General features: G+C 35.0%; 1 protein-coding gene across 1 annotated transcript in view; it reads left to right on the top strand.

The window, feature by feature from the left end:
• Window positions 1-21: 21 nt before the first annotated feature.
• The window catches only part of LOC134279466 (germinal-center associated nuclear protein-like), a 34,279-nt gene continuing 19,125 nt past the window's right edge, over window positions 22-15,175 (top strand). The window contains exons 1-14 of the mRNA XM_062761879.1: window positions 22-189; window positions 430-1,128; window positions 1,320-1,394; window positions 2,882-2,998; window positions 4,586-4,788; window positions 7,153-7,318; window positions 7,613-7,840; window positions 8,203-8,292; window positions 8,473-8,612; window positions 10,323-10,388; window positions 10,917-11,066; window positions 11,355-11,623; window positions 13,227-13,376; window positions 13,752-13,818. Of these exons, the coding sequence (XP_062617863.1) occupies window positions 63-189; window positions 430-1,128; window positions 1,320-1,394; window positions 2,882-2,998; window positions 4,586-4,788; window positions 7,153-7,318; window positions 7,613-7,840; window positions 8,203-8,292; window positions 8,473-8,612; window positions 10,323-10,388; window positions 10,917-11,066; window positions 11,355-11,623; window positions 13,227-13,376; window positions 13,752-13,818 (2,547 nt within the window). The 5' untranslated portion in view covers window positions 22-62. The remainder of the gene's footprint in view (window positions 190-429; window positions 1,129-1,319; window positions 1,395-2,881; window positions 2,999-4,585; window positions 4,789-7,152; window positions 7,319-7,612; window positions 7,841-8,202; window positions 8,293-8,472; window positions 8,613-10,322; window positions 10,389-10,916; window positions 11,067-11,354; window positions 11,624-13,226; window positions 13,377-13,751; window positions 13,819-15,175) is intronic.

Raw genomic sequence — 15,175 nt, 5'->3', positions numbered from 1 at the left:
CCAAAACTGTAGGGGGGTTTGGATCTGGATCTGAGGGGTCAACAAGTGCATCTGGCTCCTCTATGTCGGCTTTTGGAAAGACTGCTGGCTTCGGTGCAACAATGCAAGCTGGAAGTAACTTTGGGACAAACACATCAAGTAGCACCTTACCAGGATTTGGAACAGCTGGAGGTTTTGGACAAACAACGGGTAAGAAGATCAAGTTAAACACATTCTGCAAGCTCTGTCATTCTTTGTTTTGTCAATGATAAAAAGAATGATCATCTATTATAAACTGAAAGGTAATTAACCTATAGTTTGATGTTAGAAGAATTTTTAAAAAACATCATGGCAAATTTCATCATGTTCATTGATAACTAATTACATATAATGTAGTTTAAATTTAAAAAAAGAGGTGTGATAAAATTAAGAAACTTTGTCTATGTGTAGGTTCATTATTTGGACCTGCATCTACATTTGGAGCATCAAGTACAAAAGGAAATGGAAATCAGCCAATTTCAACCACAGGGACTACTTCAGATCCCAAACCTGGACTTTTTGGTCTGACTGCAGCTTTTCCATCACAGAGCACAGGAAATGCTGGATCATCCAATCCAAGTTCTGCATTTCAAGGATCAAAATCCACAGCCAGTAATGCAGGAAAATTATCAACAGGAAGTGGGGTATTTGGATCAGGAAGTACACCTTTTGGTGGAACATCTTCCAATCAAAGTGTAGCATTTGGTGGATCACCCACCACAAAAAGTGGATTATTTGGAACATCCACTCAGAAAGCTGACTCTGTTTCACAAGGAGGTGCCCTCTTCAAATCTACTGCACAAACCAGTCAAACAGGCCATCTGTTTGGAGCTAGTGCATCAGGAACTTCAGCCTTATTTCACCAAAAGCCCCATGGGGAATCCCAGCAATTGTTTGGTAAGCCCGCCCCCACCTCTTCCTTTGTAGGGGGAGGGGAATCCAGCAGCAACGCCTTCGGTTCGGGAGGATCTTCAGAAGGGGGTAATACAGGTCCTGTGTTAATGGGTGGCAAATCTTCAGGGGAAATCAAAGAACTTTCTCCACCAGCTTCTGTGTTCATACTTAAGGAGTCAGTCCCACGGCCTATACAGTCCACAGCTGCCACAGATGGTGAGTTGTATCGTAATTTAGAGGTTATTTCAAATTTTATCTGGTATTTCAAGTAAATGCTCTTTATGCATGTAAAATTTTAAAAAAAATTGTACTGAAAAGGTGAAGAGGAGAATTGAGCTAAATTCTTAATATGTAATGTAATGTATATTTACAGTTGGAATACTTTGCATCGTAATGTTATGTTTTAGTTGATGTCGAAACAGTGACCTCCAAATCCAAGAAGAATTTGTTTAGTAGAGTAGCAAATGTGGTCCAAAAACCAGGTAATATAAGTATTTTAGCAGAGCATACAAAATGTTTTAGAATGGCTTGGTTTTAATGTCTCTCTAGGATTGGTTTAAGGTACATACTATTTCTGGAATATCTATCCTTTAATGTTGTATATATACATTTGTGGTATCTCTCCATTATATAAACATACAGAGAGAAAATATCTTCAATTCTGTATGAAGTTTGTCAGAGGTCAGAGGTCAATACGTGACCTAATCACACGGCGCAATAATATCTACCGGTACATAAATTATAAAATGACCTGCTATACTTGCTTTTCATGTATAAAAATGAATAAAATAAGCAAGTAAAATGATAGCTATTTTATTTTAAATGTAAATAAGTATTTCATACGGTTTTGGGTCTATCGATTCAACCTGTGTACATAGAGAAAACTTTAGTAGGAGCCTAGCGTTTGTTTACATTTTTCTTCACTTTTGTCAGCTGCACAGTCTCTAATGTTCATCCTTATTTTTTGGATAGACCTTTGGTTAAATTTTCAGGATAAACTTTTATTTTATCTTTAAATTTTACTCACGATAAATGTGTAAATCTGTTGGAAAATATCTTTGCAATCATGCCATGAACAGCTGCCAAACACCTCGGTGTTTTCGTAGTTCAATGTAAAGCTGTCGCCAGTGTCTCCGTGTTTATCAGTGTTTTACGATACGATAAGTATGCCTTTAGTTACTGAAACCGTGGAATGTTTTTGATCAATTTGCAAATTAACTGGCTCGTACAAGTGTCTCAATCCATCGGATCCATCCATCCCTTTCCAGCGACCGAAATTCCTCCAACTTTTTTCATCAAACTTCGGACGTGTTTCTTGTGTCTTTTCAGCATCGATTATCATTTTTCACGAATAAAATATTCCCAGACAACAATCTGTTCACTATTACTGATCACAAGTAGCCTTTCACAAAATATTCCCTTCGAAATAGATTCCTTAGCCTAATGAATTCGAAGCGTAACCGCCATGCAAGCCGATTTACACCTTGCGTCATTTTTCAAACGACGGACGGTTAGTGCAGTAATTTAAATTCGAAAATATTCAATTGTCAGTCTCAAATGTATATATAAGTAATAAATAACAAGTTTATAAACTTCAATTCCCATTGAAGTTTATAAACTTGTTATTTATTTCTTAAAAATTTACTTTGATTATATACCAAGGCTTTCGTATGACTAGACTCGACAGTACATTTTTCTGAATCTGTGAAAACTTGATGGAATTGCTAAATTCTGCTGCTAAATTATCATGATTGAACCATATCTTTGACATAATTTTGAATGTATTAAGTTTTATTAAGCACCATTTTCAAAAAAAAAAAATTTAAATAAATTTTTAAAAAAAATATATTTCCAATCATTGTTTATTATTTAATCTTTAAATGATGAATATTTCTATTCTTTAGTGAATTAATTTTCATTAAAATTAGATTTTAGTTGTGAATTTGTAATTCTTATTAATCTTTAGCAGGTGGTGCCCAAGCTCTTTTTGGTAAGGCAATAGCTGGTACACAACAGATGACCTGGAGGAGGGGTTCCATTGGAGAGGAGGGGAGAAAAATGAAGAGGAGGTCTAGTGATGAAACAGGTAAATCTAGTGATGAAACAGGTAAATCTAGTGATGAAACAGATAAATCTAGTTATGAAACAAGTCAATCTCATGATGAAACAGGCAAATCTAGTGATGAAACAGGTAAATTTAGTGATGAAACTAGTAAATCTAGTGATGAAACAGGTAGATCTCGTGATGAAACAATTAGATCTAGTGATGAAACAGGTAGATTTTGTGATGAAACAGGTAGATCTAGTGATGAAACAGCTAGATCTCATGATGAAACAGGTAGACCTAGTGATGAAACAAGTAGTGATGAAATTTGATCAAAAATAGTTTTCATTTTATGTTGTTAATGATACTTAAATTCTTAATAGGGGTGAAACGATTCGCCTCTTTTACAGTTCGATACATATCATAAAATTTGGTCTCGGTTCTGTTATTTTCGATACAACACATATTGATAGAAGGAAACGAATGCAACTGTTGTTTTATGCTTCCTTTTACTTGATCTAGTCAAATAATTTATGTGCAAAATGAATAGAAAAAATCAAATTAACTGATTAAAAACTATTTTACAAACTTTAAGTCCACAAAATTTACATTTTTGAACTAATTATACGGAGGAGCATCTTTATGCCTTATGCGGAACCTGACTGTATGACGATCCTGAACTGAACCGAAAATAGAGATTTTGTACCGTGTATCGAACTGAGAAAAAATACCACGGTGAATCGATACCGTGGTGAACCGTTTCCCCCCTAATTTCTAAGTGCTTAATTTAAAATTAATATATTTATTTTTGTCAGTGACTTAATTTTTTAATGAAGTCTTAGACTGCTTCATGATTTTGGACCAGTGTTCATTTTTGAAGTAGCCCAGCTTGAATAACAACATATTGTGTAATTATTTTCGTTTCCCCTTTGTTAGAGCTCTAACATATATTTTTGCTGACCTGAGCCAAATGCTTATAAATACTGTAGACGTACTTTTTTCCACGGGGTCACAATTCCGTGGATTTTCAATTTTTGTTTATTCCGCGGGTAGAAAATTACGCGGATTTCCTAGACTGTCACTATATGCCTAATATTTATATTAAGAACGCTTGGACAAATTTCCGTGGAAAATTTGTGACCGTGTACATAGCGTAAATTAATACCATGCGGAAAAAAAGTACTTAAATTTACAGTATATCACACAAAGAAATTATATTTATTGACCATGTTGACATTGCATATTTATTATTCATTGTGGGAAAAACCTTATATTATACCTGTCATTTTTTAGCTGATTTCTTTAGCTGATATTTGGAATATTTTGAATTTTTTCAAATATATTCCTGTGAATCAGTTTTGTCAATCTGTTCCAGAATTTCCATTGCACATCACTTTAGATACCACCAAGTCCAAATCCTATTATCCAGTGTTTTCCCTAAGAACTGACTATCGGCAAAATTGACCTCTTCAACTGACAAAAATGCCGCTTTGAAATAAAAATTTGTTGTAAGGTCCACAGAAATTTTGTTCATAAACCTCAGCCCAAAGCCTGTTACAACTTATTTCTAACCTTTTACTCTGAAATAAAGTGAAAACACTGCTTATCTAAATCTTGTCCTATTTTTAGAGGAGGAAACTCAAACCAAAAGAGCTTTATCCACCAGAAGACTGTCCAGTGTTGAGGACAGAGTAGGTCTGATCTGTAAGAACGTCCCTCCTCGCTTCAACAGTGGCCAGAAACTGCGACAACATTTCACTAAGTTTGGGGAAGTCACCCGTGTTATACCCAAGCCAGACAAAGGAATGGCCACCATTCATTTTAAAACTCATGTGAGATATGAGCCTAATATTACGCTGATGTAAAGTTTTATGTTTAAAGTTTTAAAGAAATTTAAGGATCTGTATTATTAAAGAAAAATATTTTATTATACAGACAAACCTTATTATCTCATACTCAATGGAACCAAGAAAAAAATCTTAAAGATATGGAAAGATTCTAGATATCCTATTGTAATTAGGAAGATTTACATACTGTAAAACTCATGTTTTTAGCTCACCTGAGCTGAAGGCTCAAGTGAGCTTTTCTGATCAAAATTTGTCCGTCGTCTGTCATCGTTAGTGTCGTCGTAAACTTTTCACATTTTCATCTTCTTCTCAAGAACCACTGGGCCAATTTCAGCCAAACTTGCCACAAAGTATCCTTAGGTAAAGAGGATTCAAGTTTGTTCAAATGAAGGGCCACGCCCTCTTCCAAGGGGAGATAATGATGAATTAGTGAAAAATTAATGGCATTTTAAAAAAATCTTCTTCTCAAGAACCACTAGGCCTGGCCCCGGGATCATGAAACCGACTTAGACTTAAGTCAAAATTTCAGTTATCTATAAAATCTTTAAAACTTGTTAAAGGAAACTCATAATTTGCATACAACAGCAGACTGATGATACAAAATCAGAAGGCATTTTCATTTTGGGCTGCTTGACCTCTAAAAATATTCAGCATCTAAGGCATTTTTTGACTTAAGCTTAAGATGCTTCATGATCCCGGGGCCAGGAAAGATGAAACTCATGTGGAAGCATCCTCAGGTAGTGTAGATTCAAGTTTGTTCAAATCATGACCCCCGGGGGTAGGGTGGGGTCACAATGGCCGACCAAAGTTTTACATTGGAGTATATAGGGAAATCTTTAAAAAAATCTTCTTCTCAAGAACCACTGGGCCAGGAAAGATGAAACTCATGTGGAAGCATCCTCTGGTAGTGTAGATTCAAATTTGTTCAAATCATGACCCCCAGGGGTAGGGTGGGGCCACCATGGCCGACCAAATTTTTACATAGGAGTATATAGGGAAAATCTTTTAAAAAATCTTCTTCCCAAGAACCACTGGGCCAGGAAAGATGAAACTCATGTGGAAGCATCCTCAGGTAGTGTAGATTCAAGTTTGTTCAAATCATGACCCCCGGGGGTAGGGTGGGATCACAATGGCCGACCAAAGTTTTACATAGGAGTATACAGGGATAATCTTTAAAAATCTTCTTCTCAAGAACCACTGGGCCAGGAAAGATGAAACTCATGTGGAAGCATCCTCTGGTAGTGTAGATTCAAGTTTGTCCAAATCATGACCCCCGGGGGTAGGGTGGGGCCACAATGGCCGACCAAAGTTTTACATAGGAGTATAAAGGGAAAATCTTTAAAAATCTTCTTCTCCAGAACCACTGGGCCAGGAAAGAAGAAAGTCATGTGGAATAATCCTCAGGTAGTGTACATTCAAGTTTGTTCAAATTAAGACCCCCTGGGGTAGGATGGGGCCAAAATGGCTGATCAAAGTTTTACATAGGACTTGATAGGGAAATCTTTTAAGATTGTCTTTTCAAGTACTTCAAAGCCATGATTAGTGATATTTATATGGAATCATTCTCAGGTAGTGTTGATTCTAGTTTGTTCAAATTATGACCCCCAGGGGTAGGGTGGGGTTACAATGGGGGATCCAAGTTTTACATTAAATATATTTTTAAAAATCTTCTTCTCAAGAAAAGCAAAGCCATGATTAGTGATACTAAATATGGAAGCATTTACGGGTAGTGTAGAATTATTATTGTTCAAATCCTGATTTAAATTTATTCAAATCATGGCCCTTTGGGGTAGGGTGGGAAACAATGGGGAATCAAATTCAAATTTTTATGAAGTTATATATAGGAAGAAAATGTTTTTAAAAATATCTTTTTATCAAGAACAGCAAAGTCATATGCTGTATTAATATGAAAGCATTCCCAAGTACTATTAAATTCAACACCCCCCTTTCTGATTTGTGCTTTTTCCTAGCCGATTTGCTCAGGTGAGCGATGTGGCCCCTGGGCCTCTTGTTTTTCTTCCATTTGGTCATAATTCAATGAAATCCCAATTTTTTTTTTAAATCTTATGGTCAAAAATTATGTAGAATAATTTCTTCCCTTTAACTCTTAAATGTACTTTAAGACTCGATTGCAAAGTACATTTAAGACAAAGTGGCAATCCATCAATAAAAGTATAAGTGCACCGGCAAAAATTTCTTTGAAAAATACATGTACATGTATGTGACCATTTACATAATGTAAATTTAACATGAAAAAAAATGTACCTTCATACATATTGTATTAAGTTTGTTTTGTATATATATTGGAAATTAACTTTTTCTGTATTTTAACTTTTTCTATATTTAAAGGAAGCTGCTTTAGAGGCCAAGAGAAAGGGGGCAGTCATAATGAAGGGGGAGAAGAGGATGGAGATATTCTGGAGTTCATTTTCTCCCGCAGCAAAGGGGCTAGGGCGAAAATCCTCAACGGAGGACACAAGTGACCCCCAAGGTCCCGTCAAGAGACAAGCTCAAGGTCAGGGTCATCAGGATTAAAAGTTGTCAAGGGAGATAATCACAGTTCTGATTTCAACAAAACATATTCCATGTAATAAGGATTGTCAATAGAAAATGCTTAGTCCTACAGCTCAGTTTATTTGTACATGTACCAGTTGTCTTAGTCATAATGAAAAAGAAATCGAATATATTTATTTAAATAAAGAATAACAATATAATAAATAACCGTTAATAACAGTATAATAAAACTAATGTTAGCAACGTACAATACTAGTGATAACTGTTTACAACATACCAATATTTTTTTGTGTAGGTAAGGCTGGAGCTAGCCAATTTAAGTGGAGGAGGAATGAAGTGGATGAAGAACTGGCCAGTATGTCTGGTACCAGTGATATCATTGGTCAGAAACAACAGATCCTGCCTCGTTCTGAGGAGGTCAGAGGTCAGCAGTCACAGTCTACTGAGCGAGCCAGTAGACACGCCAGTCCTGTTCCGAGTGGATCAAGTTCATCTCCAGCAATACCAACCAAAATAGACAAAGGTACTTATAACTTCACACTACATTGTAAGGAAGCTTTGTGGCATATAAGACAAGGATTTAAATAAATATTTTTGTCATCCATACTATAGTATTAAGTTTCCTCAGAGACTGTTGGTTTTATAATCCCTGTTTTTTTTCTGAATTAAAGACAATAATTATAACTTTTATAAAAAAAAAAAAAAAGAGAAAGAGAATATCTGTTTATATCTATTATTTTTATGTTAAGTTTGAGCAAATATCATTGAAATTGATTTTGTTGTTCTAATATATTGACATTCAGATTCATAGTGTTCCACGTATGCATCACATGAATTTGTCTAGAAAATACGCAAATCATAACCTCAGAGACTTATTTTCTGCAGGAGCTGTCATCAGTCTGAGAAATTCTGTTGCCAGAAGCAACTCGGACAAGCTTCAGATTCTTAATTTACGTGACAAAGTCAATCGGCTTGGTGAGGATGTATCTTATTTTGCCTTATTTCATTCATTTAATTTTTCAACGAAATGAAAACCAGATTTTCTTAGCTGATTATTTTTTAATGACATTGCAATGTACTTTTGAAGCAATTGTGATTTTGATGCGAGTAAGCATCTCAAATGATAAGGAAATAATAATGAGATCTTTATAATAGGACCTAAGAAGCAGTCAGACTTAGCTACGGCCCGAGCATTTGTAGGGACGTGTACAGATATGTGTCCTGAGAAGGAGAGATACGACAGAGAGGAGAAACGCAGACTTCACCCTTACGAGGTTTTACAGACATCAGAAGGGGTGAGTGTTGTCATGGGCCTTAAGGTGGAATATCCCTCTGAAAAGAGAGTGACTCTTCTGATAAGAGACAGGGCTCTCGATTCTCTAAAATTGGGGCCGTTCAACGGCCCCGTTCCCAATGCAAAAAAGTAGCTTTTTTCCCAAAAGAAAGGTGTAAATTTCCCAATTTCCATCCAGAGTAAAATATTAATTAAAAAATAAAAGTCCATCAAACCTAATCGCAAAAAAAAAAAAAAACCCAAACAAAACACAGCAAATGAAAGTGAAACTGTATTACTATTTTATTAGTTCGCGCCAAATGCATTCGTAAACTGGTTTGGGGAACCAGGTTATTGTTTTTACAAAAATGTATACAACTAAGAGTGCAGAGTATCTTGTTATGTAGTTTCGACAAAAACCAGCATTTAGGTTTCAAAAATAGACATTTCATTTAAACATTAGTAAGCTGCACCTAGAAACATACCCGCGCTTCGGCATGTTCAGTCTCGCGCTGTATTGGTAAGCAAAGTTGCCCATGTGATCGAGGAAATTCGGGACTATGTGACTAGCGACTGTCACGCAGTGAGACATATAACCGAAAATATCAACACTCAGAGATAGTAATGACAAAGCTAATGTACTTTCATAAATAGCCTACGTACCCATGTTTGTTCTGTTTAACTGTTTATTCAAACCAGAGTTAGCATTGATGATAAAATGCTAGAAAAGCAAAATTTGAGGATTTTTTTTTAATGAATTTGTGTTATCCAACTTTTCCCAAAATGACGATAATTTTCCCAATTTGAATGGCCCCGGCCCCAGTCCCAAAGAGTGGTGTGAGAGCCCTGAGAGAGATAACTTTCTTCAGACATTTTGTAATGAAATTCAATGAATTGTCATGTCCAAGTATACAAGTTTCAATCATGAGGACCATTTTACAGTCAACTCATTCAAGCCATTTCTATTGTCTAGTTTCTATTGCTAGTATATTCATTAATGATTTATAATAGTTTACTTAAAACATTTATACTCAGTTCCTTTAAACGGTGTAAATTGAGAAATCTCTATCTCTTAAAGTATAATTCTTTTAATTGTACAAAAATTTCAGATGCAGTATTGTTTATAAACATTTAATTAATTTTTTGTTTCATTAAAAAATATTTTCAAGGGAGATAATGGAACGATAACTCTTGTTTATGGATGCATGTTATTTTACATGCACAGAAAGCTATTTGTTGTTCTGATTTAATAAGCAGTGCTTCAGTATGTTTTCTAATGGGAATTAGATAGGTATGAGAGTAAATATTATTTTTATATATACCTCATACTTATAATTTAATTGTGAGATAAAAAATAATTAATCTTTCTATTTACCATATCGAATTTTCTTCACATCATGATTTGACATATTATTCATTTCTGAAAATGTAAGCAACGCTTCATACTTCAAACTATTTTCCATTTGAATTTAATGCTATAGTTGTTGCTGAAAATCAATGTCCGGATTTTTAAAAAAAGGTCATGAAATTTGGAGCAGAGGGATACTGCCCCTTAACTGGGTTAAATTTTAGTTTTTCACACTTGATTGCTGAAACTTACTACTTTATGATCTCTGTAAGTTCCTGATCTCTGAAAGTAAAGATATGGTCCCAATTATAATAATTACATAAAGATTTTATTTTTATTTTCTTATTCTCCATACGTCCTGTTGTATAATTCCTCTTTTTTCAGTCTGGTAATCCCCTGGTGAACCATGCATTGGCTGTGAAGGAGTACAGCAGATCCTCAGCTGATCAGGTCTGATTCAGTAATTCAGAAAAACTTGGTTTTAATGAAGACACTGGGTCCTATGAAATTACTGTTCTAAAAAATTGCTATACCCGTAATTCGTTATATGCATATAAGGAATTCTTTATATTTCCTACATTGCACTTGATTTGGTATAATAAACAAATTTAATATTGCATGAATGTTCGGGAGACATGAAGATTTCTTCACCCATGAAAAATTAAATTCCCCTTGGGCAATATGATTTTTCATTGGTGAATAAATCTTCATGTCTCCCTCACTATCATGCTATAAATGTATATTCTTTAAATTTTATACATGTAGTAATGTCGTTCTGGTAAGAATCTATGCATGTTTACATTACATTTCTTCTGAACATGCTGATAGTTATAAAAACATGCATTTACATGTACTCTATACACTACACTTGTATTGGTTCAATCTCAATAATTAATGTATGGATAAATTGACATTATTCTTGTGTATTTTCTTGCCAGTTGACACATTTAAAATATTTAAGATATTTTTGTTAAACAGGAGGAACCATTGCCGTATGAATTGAGGACCCTTCCCACCCTGACCTTGACAATGACCTACTTACTGAGTGAGATCGCTGACCGGGGTGAAGACGGCAAGTGGGGGGACTGGTTTGATTTCCTTTGGAATAGGACCCGAGGAATTCGTAAGGTATGCAAAATATCAATTTACTTTTATATTTAGCAAACAGCTGAAGGTAAGGCAGTAAAAGATATATATCTATTAGGGTCCTTCAATCTTGCTGGGCTCTGATGGTCGTGATGTAATTCACAATGGAGATAATAAATATAGGGAGATATATATATATATATATATATATATATATATATATATATATATATATATATATAGATATATATGAAGCAAAAGAAGAACATTTCTTTCTCCATTTGAATTACTTGTATGAAGTAAAGTTCCAGTCATAAATACACATTGTAGGAGATCACTCAGCAACAGTTCTGTAACGTGGAGAGTGTGGAACTGTTAGAGAAGTGTGTCCGTTTCCATATATTCTGTGCGGAGCGACTCTGTGAGGAGGACATGCATTCATTTGATGACAAGATTAACAACGAGAACATGACCAAGTGTCTGCAGACTCTGAAGGAGAATTACTCAGATCTGGAGAAGAAACAAGTGTTCTGTGTCAATGAGGCGGAGATGAGGTGTTATATGGTGCTGATGAACCTCAACGAGGGCGATATTCTCAGGTCAATATTACTTGATATCTCACAGGGCAAAATTAATGATATCTCATGGAGCAAAATTAATGTGAATGCTGTATGTACTTTCTGTTAATGCTACATACATGTACTTGTACCATAGTTAGGTGTGATCTCTTTTGTTAAAAGTGTGGGTTTTCTGTACATAACCCACACTTTTCTAAAACTCTGCCCATCGAGTTGGGACAAAAGAACTATTAATAAAACGATCACGCACGATTTTTAAATGAAACAACCATACAGGCTTTTTATACCAACTTTAGGAGAGTAAAAAGGAGTAGAAATTTTCAATAGTATACAGCATTTTGTAATAAATAACAGTTAAAAACGGCCATTAATACTTTAACTTTAGTTAAAAGTGAAGAAAAAACTTCAGAAATCGCTTGATTTAATTTTAAACATTTTTTAAAATAGTGTATTGACCAGGGTGACGTTAGCTAAGCAGATTCCAATATATCGTTCTTTTGATAACCAACAATTAAAGGAAACACGGTACATACTTGACGTAAAAACAAGTGTACACTACTGTACATGTACTTAAATAACCTTTTCGATTGCGGATCTAGCCGATCAAAGATCTAATTTTCATTAAATTGAAATATACATATAACCCCAAACAAACATTTCAATCAACGTACCATTATACACAGCAAAGTTCGTATCAGGTTTACAAAAATTTAAGTTAGTTAAACCAAGTTCATGATAAATTTTACGTACTAGTAAGTAATTTTGACGATTGTAATGTACGAGAGAAAAAAATCATATCAAATTAACATATATGATTGAAACCAAACTCGTTATTTTTTCAATTACATAAATCAAACTTTTTTAAACGGGCCTAGATATGTTTAATTTTTATGTCGTTTGCGTGGCCCAGTGGTTAAAGCGCCTGCCCTAGAGTCACGAAGTAAGGAGTTGAATCCCATTGTGGGACATGGAGACCTATAAAGTATAAACAAAGGTCCTGTGTCGCAGAGGGTGTTGACAGGAAGAAGATCTCTCACTACTCAATGTCCCTGAGTGCCGAGTATAGGGCAAAATTTGAAAAGTATTGTATACAAATCACTTACCCTATTTTCGATGGACGTGGTCAGAAGGACACAAAGGAGCGTAAAATCATAAAATCCAAATGCATCTTTGAAACCAAACACTTAATGTTTCAATCACGTGAACCAGTCCGACCGATTCCTAAGCTGACTTACATATGAATGATTTTTGAAAACTATGGTACAAGTCATTTACCCCATATCACACTGTTGATTATGTGTAGATACCCGATGGGCGTGGTCATAATGACAACTCGGGAGCTATGCTCCCTCGTGTCATTATGACCACGCCCATTTGGTATCTACACATAACCAACAGTATGATATGGGGTAACTACTACTTAGCTGATACAAGTAACTCTTAAAAGAGATTCTCACCACTCTATCACCATCCTAGATTCTGATCAAAATGTGTGAATTTTGAAATACAATACATGCTTTATTACAAAGTTGTTCTACCTTTATTAAATATTTACAAGTAGGCTACAGGCTGTTATTTTTAATTTTGTTACTTGTAATTTTCATTGTGTGTTTCACATTTTCAGAGAGACCCAGCAGTTAAGACCAGAAGTTCGGAGCTCGACTTTTATTAACTACGCCCTCAAAGTTTACGCAGCCCTCAACAGTAATAACTATGTCAGGTTCTTCCGTCTTGTCAGGGAGGGGTCTTTTCTCTGCTCCTGTATTCTACACAGGTAAGTTTATCTATTTGTAGAGAGCTACAGTATTTATTATCCAAAGTATTAGTGCGTATATTGAACACTGGAAAAGCTTGCATGGTTGAAAGTTGCAGGTGTGTATGTCTGTATTTCTAACCTGTCAATTTCAAAATACTGGTATCGTTATCCATGAGTTCCTAACATATTCCGTTACTACATTCCCTGCAATTGTTTTAAGAGCTCTCTTGGGCCTGAAATAGTCTAAGAATAATTTGCCTGTTTATTTGGCATAGTATAAGAATGTAATATTGATAACATAATAGTGTATGTTAAATTAACGTAAATAGTGTTGTAGGGTTAGTCACAATCATAGAAATTTCTTTGGAAAAGACTATAATTTCTTTATTGCAGATATTTCACTCAAGTTAGGAAGAAAGCATTATATATCCTGGTGAAGGCACATCGCAAGGGAGTGCAGGTAAAATTTGATGCTTGCAAACCAGTTAGTTTAAGAAATAAAGTCTGTGTTATCGTGAATGTTGCAGGATAACCTACAAGGTCCAGAAATGTCTGAAATATAAAAGCCAAGGCATGAGGCATTTGGAAATTGCATTAAACGACACGGTGATATGTGATAATTAGATTCTACAGTGTAATATTTATTTCAACTGTACAGGTTTGACATGTGTTTCTGATCTGATAATTTTTTTATGTCATTCGTTAGTTATTGGAGAATAAAGTCTGTAGCATTTCTTTGATCTCATCAATAATCATGGTAGAACTCACCATGAAGTCGTATTGTATGCACACTTCTAACACAGTTATTAAAATGAAATAGAGACTGCTTAACAAAACACTGTTTAAGAAATAATTACAGTACTGTATGTGTACTTAAAATAGTGGGCTTCATATTTTAAGGGCTTTGGCGCAGACAATGATGCGGTAAATAATGAATACCGCTAAGAAATGATTTATGAATAGAATGCAGCACGAACATGTGTAGTACTAATTCATGATTACCCCAACTACTCCATATCCATTGATTCCGCTGAATTTTAAATACGCCAATTTATGTACACATACAATATTTCTTAAAATAAAGATAGACTTTCGAGGTTCATACAACTTTTTTATGCCCCCCTTCGAAGAAGGGAGGGCATATTGCTTTGCTGCTGTCGGTCGGTCTGTCGGTCGGTCGGTCTGTCGGTCCATTTAGTTTCCGTTCATTTTCTTCACAACCGTTGCACATACTGAAATGAAATTTGGTATATAGGTTTATCAGGTAAATATCTAGGTCAAGTTCTTTTTTGGGTAAGATCACACCATTTTTGACAGAGTTATGCCCCTTGGACTTAGAAAAATTCCATTTATTTGCAGTTTCCGTTCAATTTTCTTCGCAGGGGTTGCACAAATTGAAATGAAATTTAGTATACAGATTTATGAGTTGAATATCTAGGTCAAGTTCTGTTTTGGTACAGTCGCACCAATTTTTTTAGAGTTATGCCCCTTGGACTCGGAAAAATTCCACTTATTTGCAGTTTCCGTTCATTTTCTTTGCAGAGGTGGCACATATTGAAATGAAATTTAGTATACAGATTTTTCAGATAAATACCTTAGTCTAGTTCTATTTTGGGTATGATTGCATCCTTTTTGTTAGAGTTATGCCCCTTGGACTTAGAAAAATTCCACTTATTTGCAGTTTCCGTTCATTTTCTTTGCAGAGGTTGCACATATTGTAATGAAATTTTGTATACAGATATATCAGATAAATATCTAGGTCAAGTTCTGTTTTGGGTACCATTGCATCCTTTTTGTTAGAGTTATGCCCCTTGGAC

This window comes from Saccostrea cucullata, unplaced genomic scaffold, assembly GCF_032062105.1.
Source record: "Saccostrea cucullata isolate Sc308-1 unplaced genomic scaffold, CSIRO_AGI_Scuc_v1 ctg6014, whole genome shotgun sequence".
Lineage (NCBI taxonomy): Eukaryota > Metazoa > Mollusca > Bivalvia > Ostreida > Ostreidae > Saccostrea > Saccostrea cuccullata.
Note: the sequence above shows the minus strand (reverse complement) of the source record. Positions and strands in the feature narration are given on the sequence as shown.